The sequence below is a fragment of the Oncorhynchus mykiss genome, chromosome 24 (genome assembly GCF_013265735.2).
Source record: "Oncorhynchus mykiss isolate Arlee chromosome 24, USDA_OmykA_1.1, whole genome shotgun sequence".
In the NCBI taxonomy this organism is placed as follows: Eukaryota; Metazoa; Chordata; class Actinopteri; order Salmoniformes; family Salmonidae; genus Oncorhynchus; species Oncorhynchus mykiss.
The window spans coordinates 10286254-10312407 of NC_048588.1; the positions used below are offsets into that span (position 1 = coordinate 10286254).

The 26154-nt window shown below is 47.2% G+C and overlaps 2 protein-coding genes across 11 annotated transcripts in view; both read right to left on the reverse strand.

Moving 5' to 3' along the window:
- Positions 1 to 854: 854 nt before the first annotated feature.
- Positions 855 to 15402, reverse strand: LOC118944110. Of its 2 annotated transcripts, XM_036962119.1 has the most exons (4): positions 14064 to 15402; positions 5767 to 5846; positions 5347 to 5424; positions 855 to 3138 (listed from the first exon to the last, which is right to left on the reverse strand). In XM_036962119.1, the coding sequence occupies exons 1-4, from the start codon at positions 14437 to 14439 to the stop codon at positions 3067 to 3069; spliced, it is 606 nt and encodes a 201-aa protein (XP_036818014.1). In that variant the 5' UTR covers positions 14440 to 15402; the 3' UTR covers positions 855 to 3066. The 2 variants fall into 2 exon arrangements, with proteins under 2 accessions (XP_036818014.1, XP_036818013.1); XM_036962118.1 differs by lacking the exon at positions 855 to 3138 and having other exon boundaries at positions 5101 to 5424.
- Positions 15403 to 16788: 1386 nt separating this feature from the next.
- LOC110503707 (alpha-actinin-4) overlaps positions 16789 to 26154 on the reverse strand; it is a 48726-nt gene continuing 39360 nt past the window's right edge. For 2 of the 9 annotated variants that reach the window (XM_036961893.1, XM_036961892.1), the window contains exons 9-23: positions 25280 to 25372; positions 24867 to 25097; positions 24397 to 24544; positions 23881 to 24031; positions 23610 to 23718; positions 23252 to 23392; positions 22646 to 22828; positions 22298 to 22432; positions 21864 to 22043; positions 21256 to 21402; positions 21013 to 21051; positions 20041 to 20121; positions 19580 to 19645; positions 19060 to 19218; positions 16789 to 18925 (exon numbers count right to left, since the gene is read on the reverse strand). In XM_036961893.1, the coding sequence (XP_036817788.1) occupies positions 18767 to 18925; positions 19060 to 19218; positions 19580 to 19645; positions 20041 to 20121; positions 21013 to 21051; positions 21256 to 21402; positions 21864 to 22043; positions 22298 to 22432; positions 22646 to 22828; positions 23252 to 23392; positions 23610 to 23718; positions 23881 to 24031; positions 24397 to 24544; positions 24867 to 25097; positions 25280 to 25372 (2022 nt within the window). In that variant the 3' untranslated portion in view covers positions 16789 to 18766. The remainder of the gene's footprint in view (positions 18926 to 19059; positions 19219 to 19579; positions 19646 to 20040; positions 20122 to 21012; positions 21052 to 21255; positions 21403 to 21863; positions 22044 to 22297; positions 22433 to 22645; positions 22829 to 23251; positions 23393 to 23609; positions 23719 to 23880; positions 24032 to 24396; positions 24545 to 24866; positions 25098 to 25279; positions 25373 to 26154) is intronic. The other 7 variants (XM_036961898.1, XM_036961897.1, XM_036961900.1 and 4 more) reach the window with 5 other exon arrangements.

Sequence of the window (26154 nt, forward strand, 5' to 3'; positions counted from 1 at the left end):
CCTATTGCCATCACCACCGCCTGCTTCCAACTTCCAGGCAGTTTCCCCTCCTGCCTCACCTTAATGTAAAGGCCCAATACTTTCCCCATTGCAGTGTCACTGCTGCCTGTGACTGGAACGAATTGCAAAAATCGCTGAAGTTGGAGACTTTTATCTCCCTCACCAACTTCAAACATCTGCTATCTGAGCAGCTAACCGATCGCTGCAGCTGTACATAGTCTATCGGTAAATAGCCCACCCAATTTACCTACCTCATCCCCATACTGTTTATATTTATTTACTTTTCTGCTCTTTTGCACACCAGTATCTCTACCTGTACATGACCATCTGATCATTTATCACTCCAGTGTTAATCTGCAAAATTGTAATTATTCGCCTACCTCCTCATGCCTTTTGCACACAATGTATATAGACTCTCTTTTTTCTTTCTTTTTTTTCTACTGTGTTATTGACTTGTTAATTGTTTACTCCATGTGTTGTCTGTTCACACTGCTATGCTTTATCTTGGCCAGGTCGCAGTTGTAAATGAGAACTTGTTCTCAACTAGCCTACCTGGTTAAATAAAGGTGAACTAAAAAAATTGAAAAAACTGAGACAAGCCATCATGATGTAACCCATCTCATCCTTCCCAGGAGATGTTACCCCAGCTTTAGCTAATTGCTCTCTTCAAAATCGCTGCTTTACTCGCAGGAATGTCTTTTATGTCCAGTCCTCCATCAATCACGATGTAGACTTGAGCGCCGTACATCTCCATTTGACAGTGATTCCTTCAAAAGATATTGAAATTCTTGTTGAATTCATCATAAACACACACAGATGAAAACCCTACCTGGAGAGTAAAATAATTTCACGATGCCACTTGCTCTCCGGGGGGGTTAATCCATATACAGATCTGTACACTGCAGTATTGTATTTTTAAAATCCATGTTGTTTATTGTCAACAAATATTTGAGCAGGGGTTTAAGGATTAAAATGACAAATACACAAGTTACATTGTGGTTTTACAGCAGAAGACCATTACTGATAAACAGGACTATGAGTAAATGATCATAGTCGACAAGATAACACAAAAGACATAGGACACATTAAAATAAAGCGGAGACTATATTCTCTATTCGGTGGACTGTATATTCTGCAACGGCGCTTCAATTGAGACCTTATGTTTGTGCTGTACAAAGTGCCGCAGAACTGGACCTTCCAATGACAATGTGACAGGAGTGGAGCAGAATGCAGGTCTTCAGGGCCTGTATTTACCAAGCGTTTCAGAGTAGGAGTGCTGTTCTAGAATCTGTTTTGCTTTTGAGATCATAATGAATCAGATTACATGGACCTGATCCTAGATTAGCACTCCTACTCTAAGACGCTTAATTAATACAGGCCCAAGGCTTCAGGCTTGGATCTTCTCCTCGATTCTACTGACAGATAGAGGGGAGGAGTGGAGAGAGAGAGAGAGAAAGAATTTATGAATGACTGTCTTGTTTAATTCAACAGGACCTCTAACCAATGTCTTGTGGGCTTTAGTTCTGTTTCAGATGAGTCATTCTGAATCATTGGAGGCCTTCCTCATTATTCCCATTACTGTCACCGGGAGTGTCTGGGGGATGGATACGTGTGTTAGGGAGAAGCCATTACAACACCTCTCACCTTCTCCCCTAGCTGTCACTACGCCTCAGCTAGACTGAATAATTGGAGGTTAAGGGTCGGGTGGGATTGATAGCTGACAGGGTGACCATTTGGGCTCCAAACAGCCATCCCTGGTGAGCTAGTACAACCTTGAGGAGGTAAAAGACCCCCTTTCTCTCCTCTGTCTCATTCTCCCGCTCTCTCACCCTCTCGTACATGGAATGGAGATGAGGAGAGAGAGGGAGAGCGAAACCAAAACACAGAGACCCATCTGGAGCTGGTATGGAGAAGGTCTGGGCCAGTGGAGGATCCTGAGGGGAGGACGGCACACAATAACGTCTGGAATGGAGCAAATGAAATGGCATTAAACACATGGAAACCACGTGTTTGTTGTATTTGATACCATTCCACTCCAGTCATTACCACGAGCACATTGTCCAACCGCCTGTGGTCTGGGCCCCTGAGGGACATTGCTGACAGGTCTATACACTGGGGTGAGAACACACAGCTTCTGGTACTGCTCAAACCACATCTTGTCATGGTCTTCATATGGCTGAATGGCATGGCACTATGTATGTGTGGAGCTCCTTAAGAGAGATCATGTATTTCCTCACCCTCCATGTAATTTAACGGGGCTAATCTCAACACATCTTTATGCTAAGATACAGTAGAGCACATATACAATGTGGACAGGCCTAGGGAGAGAGAAGCAGTGGGTTGGAAGAGCTTAGAAATGCCTCAATCCACTCCATCGGTTCCTGGTCTCTCCGATGCTCTGTACCCATCTCTGTACCCATCTCTCGCTCTGTGGATTCACTGATAGTCATTTACTTAACCTCCGCCTCACTCATCTCTACAACACACACTCCCCCCACCTCTCCTCCTCCTGGCACTACTTCAAATGTGACTCATGAAGAAGAGAGCAGAGAGATCCAATTTCCCAGCTTGAAATGACTCTTTTTCTCTGACAAAGCATGTACCTGGCACTGACACCGACAAATAAAGTGTTCCACTTAAACGACCCCTGAGTGGTTTTCTAAACCGATCTTGGACTTTCATCAAATACAGTTGGTCTTACATAGCATATACAGAAGGGCTGATCTCACAACTCAAAGCCTCTCAGCTCAAAGTGGTAACAAACTAAACATATCAAAAGGCCAAATCTTAACCCATATTCACCTCTTCAGATGTTTTTTCTCAAAACTCAAACCCTCTCTCTCAGAACCAAACCCACCTCCCAGCCCCAGACAGGGTGAGGCCGCACTCCCTGTGGCGGTCACAGTACTGGGCAAACTCAGCACAGCAACGTGGCTTTAACCTCCTGATCAGGTAGAGGCGGAGCGGCTGGGCCTCACGTTCGCTCAGCTCTCCACTGTCATCCGTATCTGAAGTGCCAGCGCAGCCCCTCATGCTCCCCGCCTGGGTCTGACATGTCCCCACTCCTCAACCCCCAGGGAGGGGACCGAGCTGGATGGGGGAGGGGACATGGTGCCTGACAGGAGGGCATCTGACACCCTGGTAAAGAAATTACACATTTTAAACCAGTAGCATCTCTCTTCTGCGCACTATAGTCATGTATTGGCTTGTATAGTCTTGAATTGAAATACAATGTTGATTTTAAGTGATGAGCCACGCACAGAGAGCATCTAGCAGACACAAATCTGAGAGTAACTTCTTACAGGGCCTCCCACTGACATACTGAAGATGACGCTCCACTGTGTTTCTTACAGAACCACATAGTCTGACTAGTCAGTGAGTCTATACTGATGAGATACCTGCAGTCAGGATAAAATAATGAATTTCACACAAGCACTCCATTTCCGAACCTTAGCTGAAGCAATGCTGCTTGTCAGTCATATAACCATGTTCCAATTTCTGTGCCGAGACGAAAAGAGCAAACCAGTTATTTATAAACAGGGGTGAGAGAAACAGGGAATAGAGGAGGGTTTTGGAGAGAGAGGGGTGAGAGAAACAGGGAATAGAGGAGGGATTTGGAGAGAGAGGGGTGAGAGAAACAGGGAATAGAGGAGGGTTTTGGAGAGAGAGGGGTGAGAGACACAGGGAATAGAGGAGGGATTTGGAGAGAGAGGGGTGAGAGAAACAGGGAATAGAGGAGGGATTTGGAGAGAGAGGGGTGAGAGACACAGGGAATAGAGGAGGGTTTTGGAGAGAGAGGGGTGAGAGAAACAGGGAATAGAGGAGGGTTTGGAGAGAGAGGGGTGAGAGAAACAGGGAATAGAGGAAGGAATTGGAGAGAGAGGGGTGAGAGAAACAGGGAATAGAGGAGGGTTTTGGAGAGAGAGGGGTGAGAGAAACAGGGAATAGAGGAGGGTTTGGAGAGAGAGGGGTGAGAGAAACAGGGAATAGAGGAGGGATTTGGAGAGAGAGGGGTGAGAGAAACAGGGAATAGAGGAGGGGTTTGGAGAGAGAGGGGTGAGAGAAACAGGGAATAGAGGAGGGTTTTGGAGAGAGAGGCGTGAGAGATACAGGGAATAGAGGAGGGTTTTGGAGAGAGAGGGGTGAGAGAAATAGGGAATAGAGGAGGGATTTGGAGAGAGAGGGGTGAGAGAAACAGGGAATAGAGGAGGGGTTTGGAGAGAGAGGGGTGAGAGAAACAGGGAATAGAGGAGGGTTTTGGAGAGAGAGGGGTGAGAGAAACAGGGAATAGAGGAGGGGTTTGGAGAGAGAGGGGTGAGAGAAACAGGGAATAGAGGAGGGGTTTGGAGAGAGAGGGGTGAGAGAAACAGGGAATAGAGGAGGGTTTTGGAGAGAGAGGGGTGAGAGAAACAGGAAATAGAGGAGGGATTTGGAGAGAGAGGGGTGAGAGAAACAGGGAATTACAGATGGGCGGATATGTAAAACAGAAGAGGTTGAGTGAAGGAGAGAGTTGTGTGTATAAATGAACTGAGTGAAAAACTGACAGATGTAGCGATAGATTGGAAAAGAGGTATATAGCATTTAAGTGGCCACGAGAGGGAGGAGAGATGTAAGGGTGAGAAAGAGAGGGATGAACTGGAAAGATAGAGTATAGAGGGGTATGCAGACTGACCTGTAGTAAGAAAGAGAGGGATGCAGTCAAGACATAAACAGATGGTAGAAGGAATAAGTCCAGTGGGTTTAATTACACTGAACAAAAATGTAAATGCAACATGCACCAATTTCAACGATTTTACTGAGTTACAGTTCATATAAGGAAATCAGTCAATTTAAATAAATTCATTAGGCCGTAATCTATGGATTTACACATAGTCTGCGGTTGTGAGGCCGGTTGGACGTACTGCCAAAATTCTCTAAAATGAAGTTGGAGGAGGCTTATGGTAGATAAATTAACATTCAATTATCTGGCAACAGCTCTGGTGGACATTCTTACCACCAGCATGTCAATTGCACACTCCCTCAAAACTTGAAACATCTGTGGCATTGTGTTGTGTGACAAAACTGCACATTTTAGAGGGACCTTTTATTGTCACCAGCACAAGGTGCACCTGTGTAATGATCATGCTATTTAATCCGCTTCTTGATATGCCACACTTGTCAGGTGGATGGATTATCTTGGCAAAGGAGAAATACTCACTAAACAAATTGTTGCACAAAATTTGGGGGAAATGGGCTTTTTGTGCATATGGAACATTTCTGTGATCTTTAATTTCAGCTCATGAAACATGGGACCAACACTTCACATGTTGCATTTATATTTTTGTTCTGTGTGGTATGCAGACTGACCTGTGAGGGCTGAGTATTCCAGACTGCCTGGCTCTCACCAGACTCTGCAGGAACTCTTTCTTCGGGCCCCAGGGCACCCTGGGAGCAGACAGAGGGTGTTAAGGCAAGGGAAGGGGGTCAGTTTAAGTTGTGACTCTTGGCAGAATGAGGAAAGCCCACCCGCTATGATGTAAACTAGACAGGACTCCACATGCTGTTCAGCACAGCTCATTGACACAGTACCCACAGTACTCAGTATAGAAAGTATCAATCAAATGTACAGTCTTAGTGTTAGCCTGGTCCTAGAATACTTTGTAATGTCTGCCAATGACTATAGGAGTTGGCAGAAAGAACAAACTGATCTGGGACCAGGCTAGTAAAAATGAGAAAGGTCATTGTTGATCTATCCAGGTATAGTGCAGTGCAGTTTGATGATCTGACCTGGTAGAGATCTGTCTCCGTAGCTCCTGTCAGGGTGACTGCTGTGGGGCTCCTCCAGGCTGCAGTCTGGCAGCTGGTTCCTGAAGGGGGCAACAACAACCATGGGAATGATCTACGTCTGCAGCCATAACTCATAGACTCCTCTCCAACCATTTAGTTGCTATGATCATACATCACAATGCATTAACCCAATGGTTTGTTCCCTTTTGTCATTTGTTATCATCTTTGTCATCATTCACCATTGGCAGGAGGAAAAAAAATCCTTATTTTTGGTTGAGAAGACCTTGAAAAGACGTCTTTGAACCAATTTTGCTCACTGGGGTGTCAGTGGCATTGTTAGTCAGAGACGTATAGGAAGCTAAGAGAAAATACAGTGAAAATGGATGGAAATGTCCATTAAATAATGTTATGGAACCAGGATGCTGAAGAAGGCCATCAATAAAACCATAGCATTGCACTATGAAAACTTTAGTACGGTGCAGGGGGCTGGTCTAGTTGTAGTGCTGTGGCCCCCAGACCACTTCTGCCCCTGGAGGCAGTGGTTCAATCCCCGTTCTGCCACTCAACACTCACTGTTCCCTCTCCTCTATCTCCCTATCTACAATACATACTGTATCTATACTAAAACTTGAAAAAAATGTTAAAGTAGTAGTAGAAGGTTTTATTGGTTTCTCACTGTCATAGACTGAATTGTATACCATATATAAATAATTAGAATTAGATAATAGATCATTACTAAATGGTAAAATCCTAAACACCCTCTTTTTTCCCCTTAGAACAGCCTCAATTCATCGGGGCATGGAGAGATCCTTATGTATTCTCTATGTTTGGTTAGGTCAGGGTGTGACTGTCTCTGATTGGGGATCATATATAAGTTGTCATTTTCCGTTCGGGTTTTGTGGGGTGTTATTTTCTGTTTTGTGTCTGTACCTGACAGAACTGTTCGCTTTCGTGTTGTTCTTTTGTTTGAGTGTTTTTGATAATAAAAATCATGAACACTTTCCACGCTGCGCTTTGGTCCACTCCTTCAAACGAGAGCCGTTACACATGGACTCTACAAGGTGTCGAAAGAGTACCACAGGGATGCTGGCCCTGTCACGCCCTGGTCGAAGTATTTTGTGTTTATCTTCATTTATTTGGTCAGGCCAGGGTGTGGCATGTTTTTTTTATGTGGGGTGTTTTGTCTTGAGATTTTCGTACGTATTGGGATTGTGGCTTAGTGGGGTTTTCTAGGTAAGTCTATGGCTGTCTGAATTGGTTCTCAATTAGAGGCAGGTGCTTATCGTTGTCTCTGATTGGGAACCATATTTAGGCAGCCATATTCTTTGAGTGTTTCGTGGGTGATTGTCCTTGGTGTTAGTTTGCACCAGTTTAGGCTGTTTTGGTTTTCACATTACGTTTATTGTTTTTGTACAGTTCATGTTTCATCATTGTTTAATAAACATGGATCGCAATAGCCACGCTGCATTTTGGTCCGACTCTCCTTCTACCGAAGAAAGCCGTAACAGAATCACCCACCACAGCAGGACCAAGCGGCGTGGTGACAGGCGGCGGCAGCAGGAGCAGCGAAAGGAGGAATGGACATGGGAAGACGTCTTGGATGGCAAGGGCTGTTACACTTGGGAGGAGATACTGGCTGGAAGAGATCGCCTCCCATGGGAACAGGTGGAGGCACTTAGGAGCGCAGAGGCAGTCAGAGAGAGGAGCCGGCGATACGAGGGAACACGGTTGGCAAGGAAGCCCGGGAGTCAGCCTCAAATTTATTGGGGGGGGGCTCACAGGGAGTATGGCTACGCCAGGTAGGAGACCTACGCCAACTTCCTGTGCTTACCGGGGGGCTAGAGAGACCGGGCAGGCACCGTGTTATTCTGTGGTGCGCATGGTGTCTCCAGTGCGGGTGCATAGCCCGGTGCGGTACATACCAGCTCCTCGTATCGGCCGGGCTAGAGTGGGCATCGAGCCAGGTAAGGTTGGGCAGGCTCGGTGCTCAAGAGCTCCAGTGCGCCTGCACGGTCCGGTCTATCCAGTACCACCTCCCAGCACCAGGCTTCCTGTGCGTGTTCTCGGCCCAGTACCACCAGTGCCAGCACCACACATCAGGCCTACAGTGCGCCTCGCCTGTCCAGCGCTCCCGGTGTCTTCCTCTACAGCGCTGCCGGAGTCTCCTGCCTGTTCAGCGCAGTCAGAGCCTTCCTCCTCTCCAGCGCTGCCGGAGTCTCCTGTCTGTTCAGCGCAGTCAGAGCCTTCCTCCTCTCCAGCGCTGCCGGAGTCTCCTGCCTGTTCAGCGCAGTCAGAGCCTTCCTCCTCTCCAGCGCTGCCGGAGTCTCCTGCCTGTTCAGCGCAGTCAGAGCCTTCCTCCTCTCCAGCGCTGCCGGAGTCTCCTGCCTGTTCAGCGCAGTCAGAGCCTTCCTCCTCTCCAGCGCTGCCGGAGTCTCCTGCCTGTTCAGCGCAGCCAGAGCTGCCAGTCTGCATGGAGCAGCCAGAGCTGCCAGTCTGCATGGAGCAGCCAGAGCTGCCAGTCTGCATGGAGCAGCCAGAGCTGCCAGTCTGCATGGAGCAGCCAGAGCTGCCAGTCTGCATGGAGCAGCCAGAGCTGCCAGTCTGCAAGGAGCTGCCAGTCTGCAAGGAGCTGCCAGTCTGCAAGGAGCTGCCAGTCTGCACGGAGCCGCCAGAGCTGCCAGTCTGTAAGAAGCTGCCAGAGCTGTCAGTCTACATGGAGCAGCCAGATCTGTCAGTCTGCCAGGATCCGCCAGTCAGCCAGACTCTTCCAGATCTGCCAGTCAGCCAGACTCTTCCAGATCTGCCAGTCAGCCAGACTCTTCCAGATCTGCCAGACTCTTCCAGATCTGCCAGTCAACCAGACTCTTCCAGACTCTTCCAGATCCGCCAGTCAGCCAGGATCTGCCAGAACCACCAGCCAGCCAGGATCTTCCGGATCCAACTACCTGCCTGAGCTTCCCCTCAGTGCCGAGCTTCCCCTCAGTGCCGAGCTTCCCCTCAGTCCCGAGCTGCCCCTCAGTCCCGAGCTGCCCCTCAGTCCCGAGCTTCCCCTCAGTCCCGAGCTGCCCCTCAGTCCCGAGCTGCCCCTCAGTCCAGTGGGATTCTGGGTGAGGAATACTAGGCCATGGTCGGCGGTGAGGGTGGACTATCCTAGGACGCGAGGAGGAGGGACTAAGACATTGATAGAGTGGTGTCCACGTCCCACGCCGGAGCTGCCACCATGGACAGACGCCCACCCGGACCCTCCCTATTGTTTTGATGTGCGTCTGGGAGTCCGCACCTTAGGGGTTTTCTAGGGTTCTGTCACGCCCTGGTCGAAGTATTTTGTGTTTATCTTCATTTATTTGGTCAGGCCAGGGTGTGGCATGTTTTTTTTATGTGGGGTATTTTGTCTTGAGATTTTCGTACGTATTGGGATTGTGGCTTAGTGGGGTTTTCTACGGCTGTCTGAATTGGTTCTCAATTAGAGGCAGGTGCTTATCGTTGTCTCTGATTGGGAACCATATTTAGGCAGCCATATTCTTTGAGTTTCGTGGATGATTGTCCTTAGTGTCCTCTGTGTTAGTTTGCACCAGTTTAGGCTGTTTTGGTTTTCACATTACGTTTATTGTTTTTGTACAGTTCATGTTTCATCATTGTTTAATAAACATGGGATCGCAATAGCCACGCTGCATTTTGGTCCGACTCTCCTTCTACCGAAGAAAGCCGTAACAGGCCCATGTTGACTCCAATGCTTCCCACAGTTGTGTCAAGTTGTCTGAATGTCCTTTGGGTGGTTGACCATTCTTGATACATACGGGAAACTGTTGAGCGTGAAAAACCCAGCAGCATTGCAGTTCTTGATACAACCGGTGCGCCTGGCACCTACTACCATACACAACTCAAAGGCACGTCAATCTTTTGTGTTGTCCATCCACCCTCTGAATGCCACCAGAGAATCTGGGTTCGAGCCCAGGTTCTGCGGCAGCCGGCAGTGACCGGGAGGCTCATGGGGCGGCGCACAATTGGCCCAGTGCTGTCCGGGTTAGAGAGGGTTTGGCCGGCAGGGATATCCTTGTCTCATCGCGCACTAGCGACTCCTGTGGCGGGCCGGGCGCAGTGCACGCTGACCAGGTCGCTAGGTGTACGGCGTTTCCTCCGACACATTGGTGCGGCTGGCTTCCAGTTTGGATGTGCGTTGTCAAGAAGCAGTGCGGCTTGGTTGGGTTGTGTTTCGGAGGAAGCATGGCTCTCGACCTTCGCCTCTCCCGAGTCCGGAAAACAAAAACATATATGGGGATGAGGTAGGCGGTTGGTCAGATGGGCTGTGTACAGCTGCAGCGATCGGTAAGCTGCTCTGACAGCTGACACTTAAAGTTAGTGAGGGAGATATGTCTCCAACTTCAGTGATTTTTGCAAGTGTAACGGATGTGAAATGGCTAGCTAGTTAGCGGTGCGCGCTAGTGGCGTTTCAATCGATGGCGTCACTTGCTCAGACTTTGAAGTAGTTGTTCCCCTTGCTCTGCAAGGGCCGCAGCTTTTGTGGAGCGATGGGTAACTGATGTGTGCAGAGGGTCCCTGGTTCGCGCCCGGGTATGGGCGAGGGGACGGTCTAAAGTTATACTGTTGCATTGGTGCCGAGACCCGGTCCCACGCAGGTTTCAATGCAACATAACTTTAGACCGTCCCCTCGCCCATACCCGGGCGCGAACCAGGGACCCCCTGCACACAGTGAAATATACGTGTGGGTGTTGCTATGGTGACCAGTGAGCTGAGATAAGGCGGAGCTTTACCTGGCAAAGACTTATTGATGACCTGGAGCCAGTGGGTTTGGTGATGAATATGTAGCGAGGACAAGCCAACGAGAGCATACAGGTCGCAGTGGTGGGTAGTATATGGGCCTTTGGTGACAAAACGGATGGCACTGTGATAGACTGCATCCAATTTGCTGAGTAGAGTGTTGGAGGCTATTTTGTAAATGACATCGCCGAAGTCAAGGATCGGTAGGATAGTCAGTTTTACGAGGGTATGTTTGGCAGCATGAGTGAAGGAGGATTTGTTCCGAAATAGGAAGCCGATTCTAGATTTAACTTTGGATTGGAGATGCTTAATGTGAGTCTAAAAGGAGAGTTTACAGTCTAACCAGACACCTAGGTATTTATAGTTGTCCACATATTCTAAGTCGGAACCGTCCAGATTAGTGATGCTAGTCGGGCGGGCGGGTGTGGGCAGCGATTGGTTGAAGAGCATGCATTTCATTTTACTAGCATGGAGGCCACGGAAGGAGTGTTGTGTGGCGTTGAAGCTCGTTTGGAGGTTTGTTAACACAGTGTCAAAAGAAGGGCCAGAAGTATACAGAATGGTGTCGTCGGCATAGAAGTGGATCAGAGACTCACCAGCAGTAGGAGCGACATCATTGATATATACAGAGAAAAGAGTCGGCCTGAGAATTGAACCCTGTGGCACCCACATAGAGACTGCCAGAGGTCCGGACAACAGGCCCTCCGATTTGACACACTGAACTCTATCTGAGAAATATCTGAGTGTATGCTGCTGCTACTCTGTTCTTTATTTTATTCTTATTATCTATCTGATGCCTAGTCACTTTACCCTGCCTTCATGTACAATCGCATTTGCTTATGTAAATGCAATATTTTATTTTTTATACATTTGCAAAAAAAAAAAAAAAAAACCTGTGTTTGCTTTGTCACTAAAATCAAATCACATGTTAAATCACATGCGTCGAATCCAACAGGTGTAGACTTGACTGTGAAATGCTTACTTACAAGCCCTTAACCAACAATGCAGTTCAAGAAATAGAGTTAATAAAATATTTACTAAATCAACTAAAGTAATACAATACATTTACATAACAATAACAAGGCTATATACAGGGAGTACTGATACCGGGTCAATGTGTGGGGATACAGGTTAGTCGAGGTAACTTGTAAAGTGACTATGCATAGAAAATAAGTCAATGTAAATAGTCCGGGTGGATTAATTGTTCAGCTGTTTTATGGCTTGGTGGTAGAAGCTGTTAAGGAGCCTTTTGGTCCTAGACTTGACGCTCCGGTACCGCTTGCCGTGCGGTATCTATGACTTGGGTGACTGGAGTCTTTGACCATTTTTTGGGCCTTCTTCTGACACTGCCTAGTATTGAGGTCCTGGATGTCAGGATGCTTGGCCCCAGTGATGTATTGGGCCTTTCACACTCCCCTCTGTAGTGCCTTACTGTCAGATGCCGAGCAGTTGCCATACCAGGCAGTGCTGCAACCGGTCAGGATGCTCTCAATGGTGCAGCTGTAAAACCTTTTGATCTGGGGACCCATGCCAAATATTTTCAGGCTCCTGGGGGGAAAAGGTGTTGTCGTGCCCTCTTCACAACTGTCTTGGTGTGTTTGGACCATGATAGTTTGTTGGTGATGTGGACACCAAGGAACTTGAAACTCTAGACCCGCTCCACTTCAGTCCCATCAATGTTAATGGGGGCCTGTTCGGCCCTCCTTTTCCTGTAGTCCATGATTAGCTCCTTTGTCTTGCTCACATTGAGAGGTTGTTGTCCAGGCACCACACTGCCAGGTCTCTGACCTCCTCCCTATAGGCCATCTCATCATTGTTGGTGATCAGGCATACCACTGATGTGTCGTCAGCAAACGTAATGATGGTGTTGTGGGTGAACAGAGAGTACAGGAGGGGACTAAGAATGCACCCCTGAGAGGCCCCAATGTTGAGGATCAGCGTGGCAGATTTGTTGTTGCCTACCCTTACCACCTGGGGGCAGCCCATCAGGAAGTCCAGGATCCAGTTGCAGAGGGAGGTGTTTAGTCCCAGGGTCCTTAGCTTAGTGGGCGCCATGGTGTTGAACGCTGAGTTGTAGTCAATGAACAGCATTCTCACATAGGTGTTCCTTTTGTCCAGGTGGGAAAGGGCAGTGTGGAGTGTGATTGAGATTGCATCATCTGTGGATCTGTTGGGGCGGTATGCGAATTGGAGTGGGTCTAGGGTGTCTGGCATAATGGTGTTGATGTGAGCCATAACCAGCCTTTCAAAGCACTTCATGGTTACCGACGTGAGTGCCACGGGCGGTAATCATTTAGGCAGGTTACCTTCGCTTCTTGGGCACAGGGACTATGGTGGTCTGTTTGAAACATGTAGGTATTACAGATTTGGCCAGGGAGAGGTTGAAAATGTCAGTGAAGACACTTGCCAGTTGGTACACGTCCTGGTAATCCGTCTGGCCCCACGGCTTTGTGAATGTTGACCTGTTTAAAGATCATGCTCACACCGGCTACGGAGAGCGTGTTTACACAGTCGTCCGGGACAGCTGGTGCTCTCGTGCATTCTTCAGTATTGCTTGCCTCGAAGCAAGCCTTAAATGTGGGAGGTCCAGCAATTACCTTGACTACTTCCGTTGGCATAATTTATCATTCAAGCGGAAGTGTGTATAGATTGTGTGTACGGTATATATCAGGGATGATCAACTGGCGCCCCTTTTGAAGGCCCTCGGATCTATTTCCACAACAACAAAAAATATTGAATATAATAGAATACACAAGGTGCAATTTCAAAATGTGGTTTTTCTCTTGTTATGTCAGTCAGTGATAGCAGTAGAGGCTGCTGAGGGGAGGACGGCTCATAATAACGGCTGGAATGGAGTAAATGGAATGGTATCAAACATGTTTTTGGGGGGCTTTTCATGTGTTTGATAGCATTCTATTCACCTTCTTCCAGCCATTACACTCCATTTCAGCCATTGTTATGAGCAGTCCTCCCCTCTGCAGCCTCCAATGACTGGTAGTCAGTCAATGTCAGCACTTTTTTTTCAGATTGCTAAATTAGTTAAGCGGCCAGCTGTCTAAACTTTTTATCATGGTCAAATTACCAGCCGGTGGGCACCCATTGATTTTGTTAGTCAGTCTCACTCAAATGTTATATTAAAAACTGCAAACATTTCTCTCCACCCTATGGCAAAATGTGTAGAATTGCAGGAAATTAGCTGTAAAACGGCTAATTTTCCTCTCTGACCCATGGCAAAATGAGTAGATTTGAAACAAATTTGCTTTAGACTGCACAAAATTAACTTGCAATGTGGGAGGGGGAGAGACGCAGACCCACGCTCAACTGCAGTACCTTATAACACGTTCAGATTTTTTGGGGGGGCCCCCACCCCCATCAAAGTTGCCAATCGCTGGTACATATGATGAATGATAGATGGTATGTATTGATGTGTATAGTATGAATATGTGTGTGTAGATGGAGGCATCTATGACTTACTTTCATAGAATGTACACAGATTACGCTCACTAAAGGGTACTTACCTGCACAGTGTGCTTGTGGTGCCATCTGTAGCTGAGTGGTGATGTACTGGGCTATCTGGAAGGCATACAGGGATTTGTAAAGGCGTCCATTGCTGCCACATTCAGTCCGGTGGCGCCCCCTGTGGCATTCCAGCGCATAGCCTCGGGGCAATGTTTTCTGTGATGAGAAACGTCTGGAGACAAGCAGCAACACAGGCAGCACAATGCAATTACAACCTGCTGACCTGTACTCTGATATGACACACTTTGACCCCCAATGTACTGTATCAGAGAGATAGATGGAAAAAGAGCAGGGTAGGACTCGTACTGAGGTTGTGTGACCAATCAGAACACGGGTAAATACATGTTTGTAGTGTGTATGGGTGTGGATAGACATGGTCAGAGAGAGGGATTTGTTGGTGCTTTGGCTTGTTAATGCTCAGTCTGCTGCTTGTCTGGCACAGAAACAGTGTTTCAGTGTCATGCCAGGAAAAGATGAGGGAGCACGTGAAATATGAGAGGCACTGCAGCAGTCAACACAAGGCCAAAGTATGTGAACATTTAAAACAGAAAAAGGGGAAATTAGTGGGTAAGTGTGTTTGTGTGTGTATATCTTGGTCTTCACCTGCTCCTGTACCTGTGAGAGCTGGTTTCGCTAGCTAACTGCTCTGTAAATAAACAGGCCAAACTTAGGGGACGGTTCCAGACCCTTCAGGCCCGCCTCACCGCCCTGCCTGTCAACTGTGGGCTCAATCTGCAGCTCATTGTCATGGCTGGAGTAAAGTACTGTATTTTACAGGCCTGCATGCAGAGGGAAGATGCTGGAGCATTTTTGTTCTGTCATCTGAATATTGCGCTAATACTCTAATACTGGACCATAAAACACACATGCATGACCTCTAAATTCTCTTATCTGTCTTTAAGTCACTACTTGAGTACATGACACACACCATCCTAGAGAAGTACACTTATCGCACTGTCATTTAGATTAGTATTGTGGAGTAACTACAATGTTGTTGATCCGTCCTCAGTTCTATCGCAGCCATTAATCTCTGGTGAAAACCCTGAGTTGTTTCTTTCCTCTCCGGCAACTGCTTTAGGAAGGACGCCTGTATCTTTTCTAGTGTCGGGGTGTATTGATGTATAACCCAAAGTGTAATTAACAACTTCACCATGCGCAAAGGGATATTCAGTGTCTGCTTTTTTTTTAGACCCATCTACCAATAGGTGCCATTCTTCGCGAGGCATTAGAAAACATCCCTGGTATTTGCGCTTGAATCAGTGTTTGAAATGATCTGCTCCACTGAGGGACCTTATAGATAATTGTGTATGTGGGGTACAGAGATGAGGTAGTCATTCAAAAATCCATTATTGCAGTGTGTGTCCATGCAACTTAAGTGACTTGATAAGCAAATGTTTACTCCTGAACTTATTTAGGCTTGCCATAACAAAAGGGTTGAATACTTAGACGAGACATTTCAGCTTTTCATTACATTGTAAACATTTCTAAAAACATAATTCCACTTCGACATTATGGGGTATTGACAGTAGGCCAGTGACGAAAGTCAAGGATTGTGAAAATAACAGCTTAAATATTTGCCTTGAGGCAAATTTCTGGCCTGTGGTCAGGGCTAGTTGGCCAGTGTTTGTGTACTGCCTCTTTAGGGAACATTGGCTTTATAGACTTTCTCAGATTCCACTCCATTGCTTGGAGGTAAATATGGTCCCTACTCACTTATCTTGGATCAGTTTGTCATACTCTAGTACTGACCATAACCATTTAGGAGACAAGATTAGATCGTCACTCAGAGCTCTATGACTCAAGAAAACAGGTATATGCCCTTAATTCATGGATGTAGCCAACCTGAAAAGGGTTTATTTCAGCACTGCTTAAGATGGCAACCACTGCTTTCTGCCTATTACAGTCTACTTCACTCAGCTAGAGCACAATGTAATATAAAACGTGAGCGCAAAACTATATACTTTAAACGCAACAAGATGATGAGCAGCACGCGACAGGTGAAAGTGAGCACCAGCCTACATCCCACTGCCACAGCTTAGGCGCGTGGCTCCGCTAGTTGTTGCACCGGCTTCGGTCTCTGTGGCAAAGTGCGGTGCGCAAGTCGCCAGCCAAGCCAGCCTTTGGTAGAGCCGTTAACGCGAAAAAAAAGGTTAAAGGACAGCTATTTATATTCTTTCCTTTCACTTTCAGCAGGCCATTTAGTTGGTAAGCGGAAGATCTCTTCACATGTAGCACGACAAAACGGGTAGTTCCCAAATTATTACGCTTTTCCGCAAAACCGGTGGCAAGAATAGTTCACGGTTAATGTCTTCAAAACCTATACTATAATTGTAAATGTGGTTCTCGGTCCTCCTGGATTTGAGTGCAGACAATATGAGTACCTAGATCTCCCGTCAAATTCCTACATTGGCTTTATCCCCAAGTAGCCAGCCTCCTTCTGTTCGACAATAACATGTGCGTAACTGCTGCACAACGAGAACGAACCATTCTTTAGGCCAACATGTTCACAGTGGGCTAGTGTATGAAAAGTAGTTATAGCAAACGTCTTTATTGACATCTACTAGTGTTTTATAAACGTTAATAGGCCTATTTGCTGAGGTAAGAACGGTCTACTCCTGGTGGTCTGTCTACTACTAGGCTACGTCTCCCTCACGTGGACATAACCATGCAGACTAAGCAGCCGACATTCACTATTTCTACCAGGAGGAATGCACTTTTTAAAAAAAAGGTAGTATGAGTAGACCCATTAACTGTCCAGAATCAAATATTACTAACAATAACATGTATTACAGAGGATGGATAGGCTATGTAGACATATTTAGGAGAAAATAGAGAAGGGGAAAAAAGACCACCAAGTCATAGTATTTTATAAGGAAACTTTATGTGTGCTTGTGAAATTCACTTTTAGACAGAAGGCCGTTTTGCAGTTTCCAGTACAGCAGATAAGGTTTGATATTAAAGAGCACAAAAATGAAGAAATCACAATTCCAAAGTTCGATGCTTTCCAACCAGGCATGTGAAAGTACGAGCTTTTCGCCCAATTCTTATTTTCCTCCAGTCCCTCTTACTCGCTTCCCCCTAAGCTCCTCAACCCCTCTCATTTACAAATATCAAAGAAATAAAACAAACGTCTTGCACTTAATTTAGTCAATTTCTTCAAATCAATTCCTGCCATCTCTCTGAACTCTGTGATATTGGATATAGACGATTGCATAGATTGGTAGTCAGTCATTTCCTTTTATTTAAGACATAATGGAATGTTGATTAAGACTCTGGCCCCCTCCCTTTGCCCTCCTTTACACTGGGTCCCTGCCTGTCCTGCTGCAGAGAGAAGACAGACAAGGAGATGGAGGGATGAAAGAGTGAGAGACAGGGCTGTAGCCACGAACAGGCACATTTTTAGTACTCTCATTGTTTCCAACTTCCTCGGGGAACTCTCTAAAGTGGTGTCCCTACAGAAACAATTCAACTGAGGATAGTGGTGGGCCTTCACTTTGTCCATGTAAGCTTTACATGACCTGATATTCTTTTATATGTTCTTCAGTTGAAACTATAATAAATGAATAGATTGGGTGAACAAGAGCATCTTATATGCCTCCATGTCAAAGTGATATACCACAAAAGCAAAGTTTCATAAATGCCAACATGTTTGTGTCAAGTGTCATGTGATGTTTACATAGAAGCTATAAAGGCCTCACATATACCTCCTCCAACTAAATTGTCACCATATCTTCAATCCGACAGGTTTCCATATTTGACCGTTGAAAAGAAATATAACAAAAATAAAACTTTACCCAAATGGAGACTCACAGTAACTCAAACCTATCTACGGTACTCAATGTGTCAACTGCTATTTGTTTTCCTTTGCCATTTGTTGTTTTTCCTTTTAAAAATGCCACTTGTTTTGCCCTACAAGCCTGCGATGAGTATTCTGACTGTGTTGCGTACTGAAAAAATAAGTATGTACAGCACTGAACCCAATTACTCACATTTGCTGGAGAAAAGAAACAAACAAACAGGAAAAGGAAAGAGTTGAGGTTAGCAATCCAAGTTCCAATTATCCAGCAAAATGTGGTAAGGGTACATGTCATTATTCTCTGTTCAACCCCCCCCCCCACTTCATATATCTCTGTGTTCTAATACGCAACCCCCCCCCACCCCTCCCAGCAAGATAAAATAAACAAACAAAAAATGTTGTATAAGAATCAGAATATCTTGTACCCGGTCCCCAAGGCAGAGGGTGAAGATGGGACTTGCACTACAGAGCAGTGTCCTCATTCCATTCTGACCCAGAAGCGCACCTGTGGTTGCTTGTTTTCACCCCATAACATGATGTGCATTTGATTCTAGTTCTGTGAACAAAGTTGCACTCATTAAACGCTTGTAACAGCCAACGAGTTTGAGATGAAAACCTGCACTCAAGGGCACTGCGGGACCAGAAATTAGAGAGAGCAGTAGAGCTGTCCACCAATCACTTCCCAGGACTCTCCAACTGTAGCCCCTCCCTCTTCTACAGAGCCAATCAATCCACTGGCTGCAGACTCACTCCCCTCTTCTCTCCTCCTACTGCTCTCAGTGACTGCAGGCTATATCTAGAGGGGTGGAGTGCGTCTGCTCTGCATTGGGCCTGGCAAGCCTCTATGTACCCCCCTTCCACCCCAAACCTCATCCCGTCCCCATCCCTCCCCCCTGTGGTGTGCTCCTAGAGGTCACTCTCCCCGTAGAGGGCGGTAGAGAAGGACATGTAGTCGAGAGCTCCGGGCTTCGCGTCGGGGCCCGAGTAGGGCGCCATGCGGGCGATGCAGTACTCTGCCTGGTCTGGAGGCAGCTCACGCCTCAGCTCCTCAGCCGTGATGAAGTTCTGACAGAGAGAGAGGGAGATGGGAAGAGCGGGAGGGACGGTGAATAACGGAGTGATAGTTGTGTAATAATTGTTTGTCTACTTCAGCTATTTCTCACACACACACACAAAGCCCAATACCATTCCACCCCCACCTTGTCTGCAGCCAAGATCTTGAAGGAGGCGATGACCTGGTCGGCTGTGTCGGTGTCCGTGGTCTCCCGGGACATGAAGTCTATGAAGGCCTGGAAGGTGACAGCTCCGCTGTTGTTGGGGTCCACTATGCCCATGATGCGGGCAAACTCGGCATCGCCCTGGAAACCACCACCACAGGAAGAACAGTTTAACCCAGACAAAAATAGGAAATCGAGGGCATCATTGACCAATGACCAACCTCTGAGCAATATTACCACTAATTAAACATACAACTTGTCCATTTGAGTTGAATTTGACAACAAGCCTCAACGATAAAGATTGTGTTAATATCTGCTTAGGGGCAGGGTTGTTAAGAGGGATTGTGTTACAAGAGACAGTTACTACACATTAAACTTACCATGGCATAGTAGCTACAACAGTAAGGGTCTTACTCTAAACTCAAGATGGAGGGAGAAAAAGACAGAGGAGAGAGAGAGCGAGAGAGAGAGAGAGAGAGCAGAGAGAAGCGGCAGGCAGTACCAGGCTGTTTCCAGTCGCAACGAGCAGAGCGCGGTAATTGTCCATGTCCATCTGCCCTGTGCGCTTCTGTTTCCAGGGGCCGAGAGATGGAGAGGAACAGATATGGAAGGAAAAGAAGAGCAATAGAGGGAGTGTGAATTTGAAGAGGACAGAAAATTAAGTGAGGAAGACATGAGCAGATCGAAGCATGGGAAGAGGAGGAACACAGGAGGGGAGGTGCGGAGGTGAGTAATGTGAAGGAAGTGAAAAAAGAAAAGAAGAAAAAACCAACGTTATAAGAGAGACGAGTCAAATCAAGGTAAAAAAACAAACCAGCAGTGTCGGAGCCGAGGCGGAGGCTGGAGGCCAGTGGGTGAAATGAGGGTGAATGACAGCACAGGCAAGGAAAGAGCCAGGAAGAGAGCAGTTTAGACAGGTATCTCTCTGCTCCGCTCCCAACCCAGCTTGTCTGTGCTCCTTACCGCTTTGTTATTCTCCACATCGTAGCCCAGGCTGATCAGGCACGCCTTGAACTCCTCAGCCATCAGGGCCCCGCTGTGGTCCTGTGAGGTCACCACCAGCCAATTACAGCACACACCGCGATGATGGACACCAGGTTGGACCAAGCACAGAAGGATGCCAGGTGGGAGTGGTCAGGTGATGGGGTCATGGCATGCAAGATGAGGGTGATGGACAGACAGACACAGACAAACGGATGTTAGATGTTACACAATGACAACAGCTTATGGGGAAAAGACATCTGTGATCCTAGACACAATGACAGGCACACCAGTGACCATGAGGTGCCAGTGTCTCCCAAAGGAGAGCGAAGGTAATGTTCTGTAAGTGCTTAGGAACACATCCGCGATATACAAGCACTGTTTAATCATCTGTCTGTACACACACACACACACCTTTATGTAAATGACAAGTCCTGGAAGATCACCATAGTGCTAGTGACAGGACAGCTGTATTCCAAATGACACTCTATTCCCTAGAACCCTGATATTCAACTCTGAAGGCAGTTCCACTGCTTTATAAAATAAATGACACTGTTCCCCTCTAATCAGGGACTGATTTAGACCTGGGACACCAGGTGTGTGGATTAATTCTCAGGTAGAACAGAAAACCAGCAGTAGTCTGGACCTCAGAGTAACAGCCATATGGGCCCTGGTCAAAGCACTGCACTATATAGGGAATATGGTCTCATTTGGGACGCAGCCTGTGTCTTGATGCTGAGCCAAACACGGCATACATAAAGACTGAGGTGAAGTGATGAGGTATGGTGTTGTGGGATGGGTGAGGTGAACTCAGGGGTTAAACACCCCCCCCCCCCCCCCCCCCCCCCCCCCCAGTGCACTCAGCTCCACTCTACACAGCGCCAGCCCTCTCAAACCCATGGTGAAACAATACTAGTTCCACGTGTGAATGTCAACAAACAGGTTCATCCTCACAAGTCTAGTCCATGCCTTACTCCCACCGGAGTTTCCCTTCTGAAATAAGAGGGGTGACTTAAGTACTAGGCATAAGACTTAAGAATCTGCACATACAGGAGTTAAGAGTAAACCCCTAAGACACAACTGCAAAAGCTGGTGGCAATCACAGCCTTCTCGCAGACATAAAAAACAAACTGTTATTATACACAAAAAGAAGCCCTCCTGCGCCCTTTCGCATGATCCCGCATGTTGACCCCTGACCTTGTCAAAGTGGTTGAAGGAAGTGCGGTACTCATGCAGCTGTTCCTGGCTGATGCCCTTGGCGTCGCGGGTCAGGATCTGGTTCTCGATCTCGTTGATGGTGCGGGCGATGGTGGTGAGGAGCTGCTCCCAGCCCACCCGCAGGTGCTGGGATGCAGGGAAAGATGGAGAGAGAGAGAGAGAGAGAATATATGTTGAAGGTTAACCAGAAGAAACCGTACTGAGTAAGGACGAGAGATGGTAACAAGTGTAACATGTAGAACAGAGACGAACGGACAAACAGATCTAATAGAGGGAGGAAAGAAAAAACCTCCAGGCTGTCATTGTAAATAAGAATTTGTTCTCAACTGACCCACCTGGTAAAATAAACAGGTCACTAAAAAATTTACATCGAACAGATGAAAATCAGAGAAAATAAAGGTGAAAAATAGTCACCTATATCAGATAGAAAAATAACCAACAGACAGAGCAGGATAGCATCCCAAATGGCCCCTAATCCCTACATAGTGCACTACTTGTATTACCAGCCCTGGTCAAAAGTAGCACACTATAAAGGGAATAGGGGGCCATTTGGGCTGCAGAGAAAAGTCAGTGTTGTGTGTAGCTACCTCCATGGTGTAGGCGGTGTATTTGTTATCGAAGATGAGAGCCTCCTGGATGAGCTGATGGTCTCCCTCCAGCTGGTCGATGTTGGGCTTGTACTCTATGATGCTCTGCTCATACTCTCTCAGGTTCACCAGCTGGTCCTCCAGAGTTCCATTCATCTCAATGGATATCCGCCCAATCTCCTACACACACACACACACACAAATATTCACGGATCAGATCACCAAAAGGCCAGGGCCGGCGTGTATTCACTAGGCACCAAACGGAAGAAAACAGGAAGGGTCAACCTGGATGCTCAATTTAGTTTTAAGTTACAAAACATTTTCTGTTGACTGCCATTATGAACACGACCCAGGAGGCACAGAGTCAATAGAGCTAATGACTGTAACAGGGCTGGGTCAATCTTCTGTAGTATGGGTCTGTGCCTTTGCTGTACCTCCATTTTGGTCTGTATCCAGGGCCCGACGATGTTGGCCTGGTTGGCAAACTTGCGGCGCAGGTGGTCGTTAGACTGCTGCTTGGCCAGCTCCTCCTGCAGGGCCCGGTCACGCTGGGGCACCAGCTGTTCCACCTACAAACACACACCAGATGGGGGCGCCAGTCAGCACAGCACACACATTCTCATAGCAGCAGCAATGCCACAAGGCTGAGGCTCACTCAGGAGCCTGTTTTAGGTAAAAATAAATAAATATGAATGATTTGGATTCAATTAAACTGGCAAAAGCACACGTTGCAGAGTATATGAACATACAGCCACAGGTACACATTGAACACACACACACACCTTGTGCCACTTGTCGTCAATACTCTTGGGTGTGATGGTGGTGTAGGGGTTGCCCCCGCTCAGCTTGATGCCGTTGTACTGGGCAATCTTCTGCACCTCGGCCTGAATGGCCTGGATGGCCTCCCGCTCCTTGTTGGCCTCTGGGAGGGTAGACTTGAACTGCTCATGGGCTGTGATTAGGCCCTGTAAGAGAGAGGAGGGGAAGGGAGAGAGAAACGAAGGAGAAGGATGGGAAATGAGGTGGACAGAGGGAATGGACAGATGAAAAAAAGAGATCTGCGTGGTATCACAGTACGTACCCATATCAGTCAGATGAACCCGTGAATACCATACGTGCAGCGTGAAGGACGTTACCAGTATTTTCACAAGCCAAAGCTAAGTAGCGTTAGTACAATGACTGGAAGTCCACAGGTACGGTAGCATTGCTACTATACCGGTCGATTTCCAGTCATACCAAACGTTCGTTACCCAGTATGAGACTAAATGACAAGTTCATTGACAACCTACTGTTAACAGCACAGGTCATGATGATACATTGTGGTAGTGGAGACCCTCTGGGGACGTAAAGCAGTAAACGGTTGGTGACGGTGTCCCCATGTCTTTTACCTGGATCTCTTCGATGTTGTGAACGATGAACATGTCCTGCAGGTCCTCCATGGCCCCCTCCATCCAGTTGTTGAAGGGTGCCGCCCTCTTGGCGTACTCCAGGTACAGCTCGTCAATGGACTCCAGCTGCTTCTCTGTCCTCTGTGGGGGGAGAGACTGGGGTCAGGTACCTGCTGGGAACACTACAATCTGACAGGGATTGAACATGAGAGACAGAAGTGGGGTAAGGGAACCCTGGTAGAAAGTCTGTGTGTGTCTACACATTTCTGAAGTGTAAACATGTCCTTGTCATGACCTTAGAAGCGTGTCATGTATGAGTAGATGGGAGTGTGTGAAAGGTGGCTGGTCGGGGGCGTACCTCCAGAGACTCCCTGCGGCTCTGGGTGAGAGAACCCAGGGCGTCCCACTGCTCACAGATCTTCTGACAGCGGGCGTTCACACTAGGGGAGTCGTAGTAGTCCAGCTCACTGAGGCACAGGGAACACATACGTGGAATTATTATCTTTACACGAGTCCTAATCAACCTGACCACAATCTCCATCCTTGTATTCTCCTGGATTATTTCGCCATTCACCCCCCGATTTACTCCTTCCCTCCATAGACTCCTCAAATCCCTCCAGGTCTCTTACTTGAGTTCCTGTGCGATGGCAGCGATCTGCTCCACGCGGTCTTGGTGGGCGGCCAGGTCAGACTCAAACGCCTCGTGTTTCCTCAGCAGAGCCTTGACCTCCGACAGGCTGGCTGTCTCATAGTCCTTCTGGGTTAGCATGGCCTCCTTACCTGGGGAAGGAAGGGGGGTTAAAGACAGATATCCAAACCAACTCACTCAAAACCCTTACTTCTTCAATATATTATCAATATAGTTAAAGCAGGGGAATCAACAAGTGTCTAGGTACAGTACGGTTGCAAAATTCCTGTAACTTTCCGCAAATTCTAAAGTTCTCCAGAAATCCCAGTTGGAAGATTCCCCAGAATCAGCAGGGAACAAGCAGGAAACGCAGAATCAGCAGGGAACAAGCAGGAAATCCAGAATCCTCCAGAAACGGGTTCTGGAAAATCTGGGAAAGCAACTGGAATTTTGCGACCCTAAGGTAGAGTGAGGGAAAGGTGCGGTGTTGTCTGTACAGTAACTAGTGTTTCAATACCATCGGTCCAGGACTCGTGGATGGTGGCTTTCTGACGGAACTTCTCAGCCAGGTGGTCCAGTCTCTCCAGGCGACGGATCTCGTTGAGCATCCACTCCTCGTAGCCCTTCTCCGCCCCCTCCAGGTTGTGCCACGACCCGTTGATATCCTGCAGCCAGAGAGAGAGGACACTGATCCACCATACACTAGAAAGAACACTACACTGTATAACAGCATTACTCTCTCTAGTGCAATTTGTTTATAGATGTATTTGGTGTTAGAAGTCATGTTGTCATGTCTTTTTAAACTGTCTCAAGCCAATTTCCCATTGTGGGACAATAACGTTAACTATTATAATGATGTAAAGAATAATGATAGTGAAACAACACAGAAGAGTTTCAGGATGGACATGTGAATTGTCCAATAGATATGGATGGCGTCATTGGTACAACTACATGTTTAAACCGTCTCCATGCGCCTGTCCCACTCACCGACACCATGCGTCCCTCGGAGGGCATGAAGGCGGGCCTGTTGCTCAGCCTCAGCTTGGTCTGCAGGGTGTTGAAGTTGATCTCCAGCTGACACTTCTCCTGCACCTTGGGGGGCTTGTGGACGCGGCGGTAGCCCCGGAAGTCCTCCAGCTTCTGCTGCATCTCGGCCATGGTCTTCTCTGGAGCCCGGTTCTCCAGCCACGGGATGGTCCGGCGGATCCACTCCAACAGCTAGGGCAGAGTAGAGGGGGATGGAGTGATACTAATAACAGAGATAAGTGTGAGAGAAAGGAGGGCAGATGTTTTTAATGGGAGATATGAATAAACATATGTGGTGAGGAGGGAGGGAGGTACAGACAGACAGTAGACGTGTGGTGAGGAGGGAGGTACAGACAGAGTGGTGTACTACTCACGTCACTGGCCAGCTTCTCGTAGTCCTCCATCAGGTGCTCATTCTCCTGGTTGACAGCCAGCACCTTGCAGATCCTATTGGCTGCAGTCTCAGCCTATCACAGATGAGAATCGTCAGCAGTGCAAATACACAGGTTGCTTGTTATGGATTAGGTCGCCAACGTCAAGGAGCATGTGCACAAATGTGTGTGGCTTTTACCAGAGTGGGGTCAAATGTACAATTCAGATCAGCTGTCTACCAGTCAAAGACAAATGCAGTGCAAGCTCAAACTGAAGGTACTATGTACCGTGTGCTGGCCTTACGCAACTGGAGTTTGACTTTTAACTAGACGGAGTGGAAGATCTCACTTTAGCCATGAACAACTCCGTAAACTGAGTGAACACACCAAAACCACACACTAGCCGTGACTTACACTTTATTTAAACACCGTGCACATAAGTAAATCCATTGGATGGCTGTAAAGTAGTAAGGGTATGTGCTAACGCAGCATGCTACAGCTATCAATGGTTAGTTCCATGTACTGTGTGTGCCAACTTCACACTCTGTGCCTCAAAAAGCTACATGCTTCTCCTATACAATGGGAGCATTCAGTCTGGTCCTGTACCGCGTTTGTCCACATCAGCTGGCGTGTTTAGGGACTTAAAAGTTAAACCACTGAAATAAAGAAACAGTAAGAAACTGTATTATGCCTTGGAACGTCTAACACACTACGGAGTAAAATCTCCACAGAAAAACACTATGCACATTGAACCGTCGTTAACAGCGCTTCCCACAGATCAGTTGAAGCTCATTTCAGTCACTTTACTGGTTTGTTAGAGTAACGCCTCAACTGTAGCTATGAGAAACACTGCTAATGATCAATCTACAGGGGAAGAG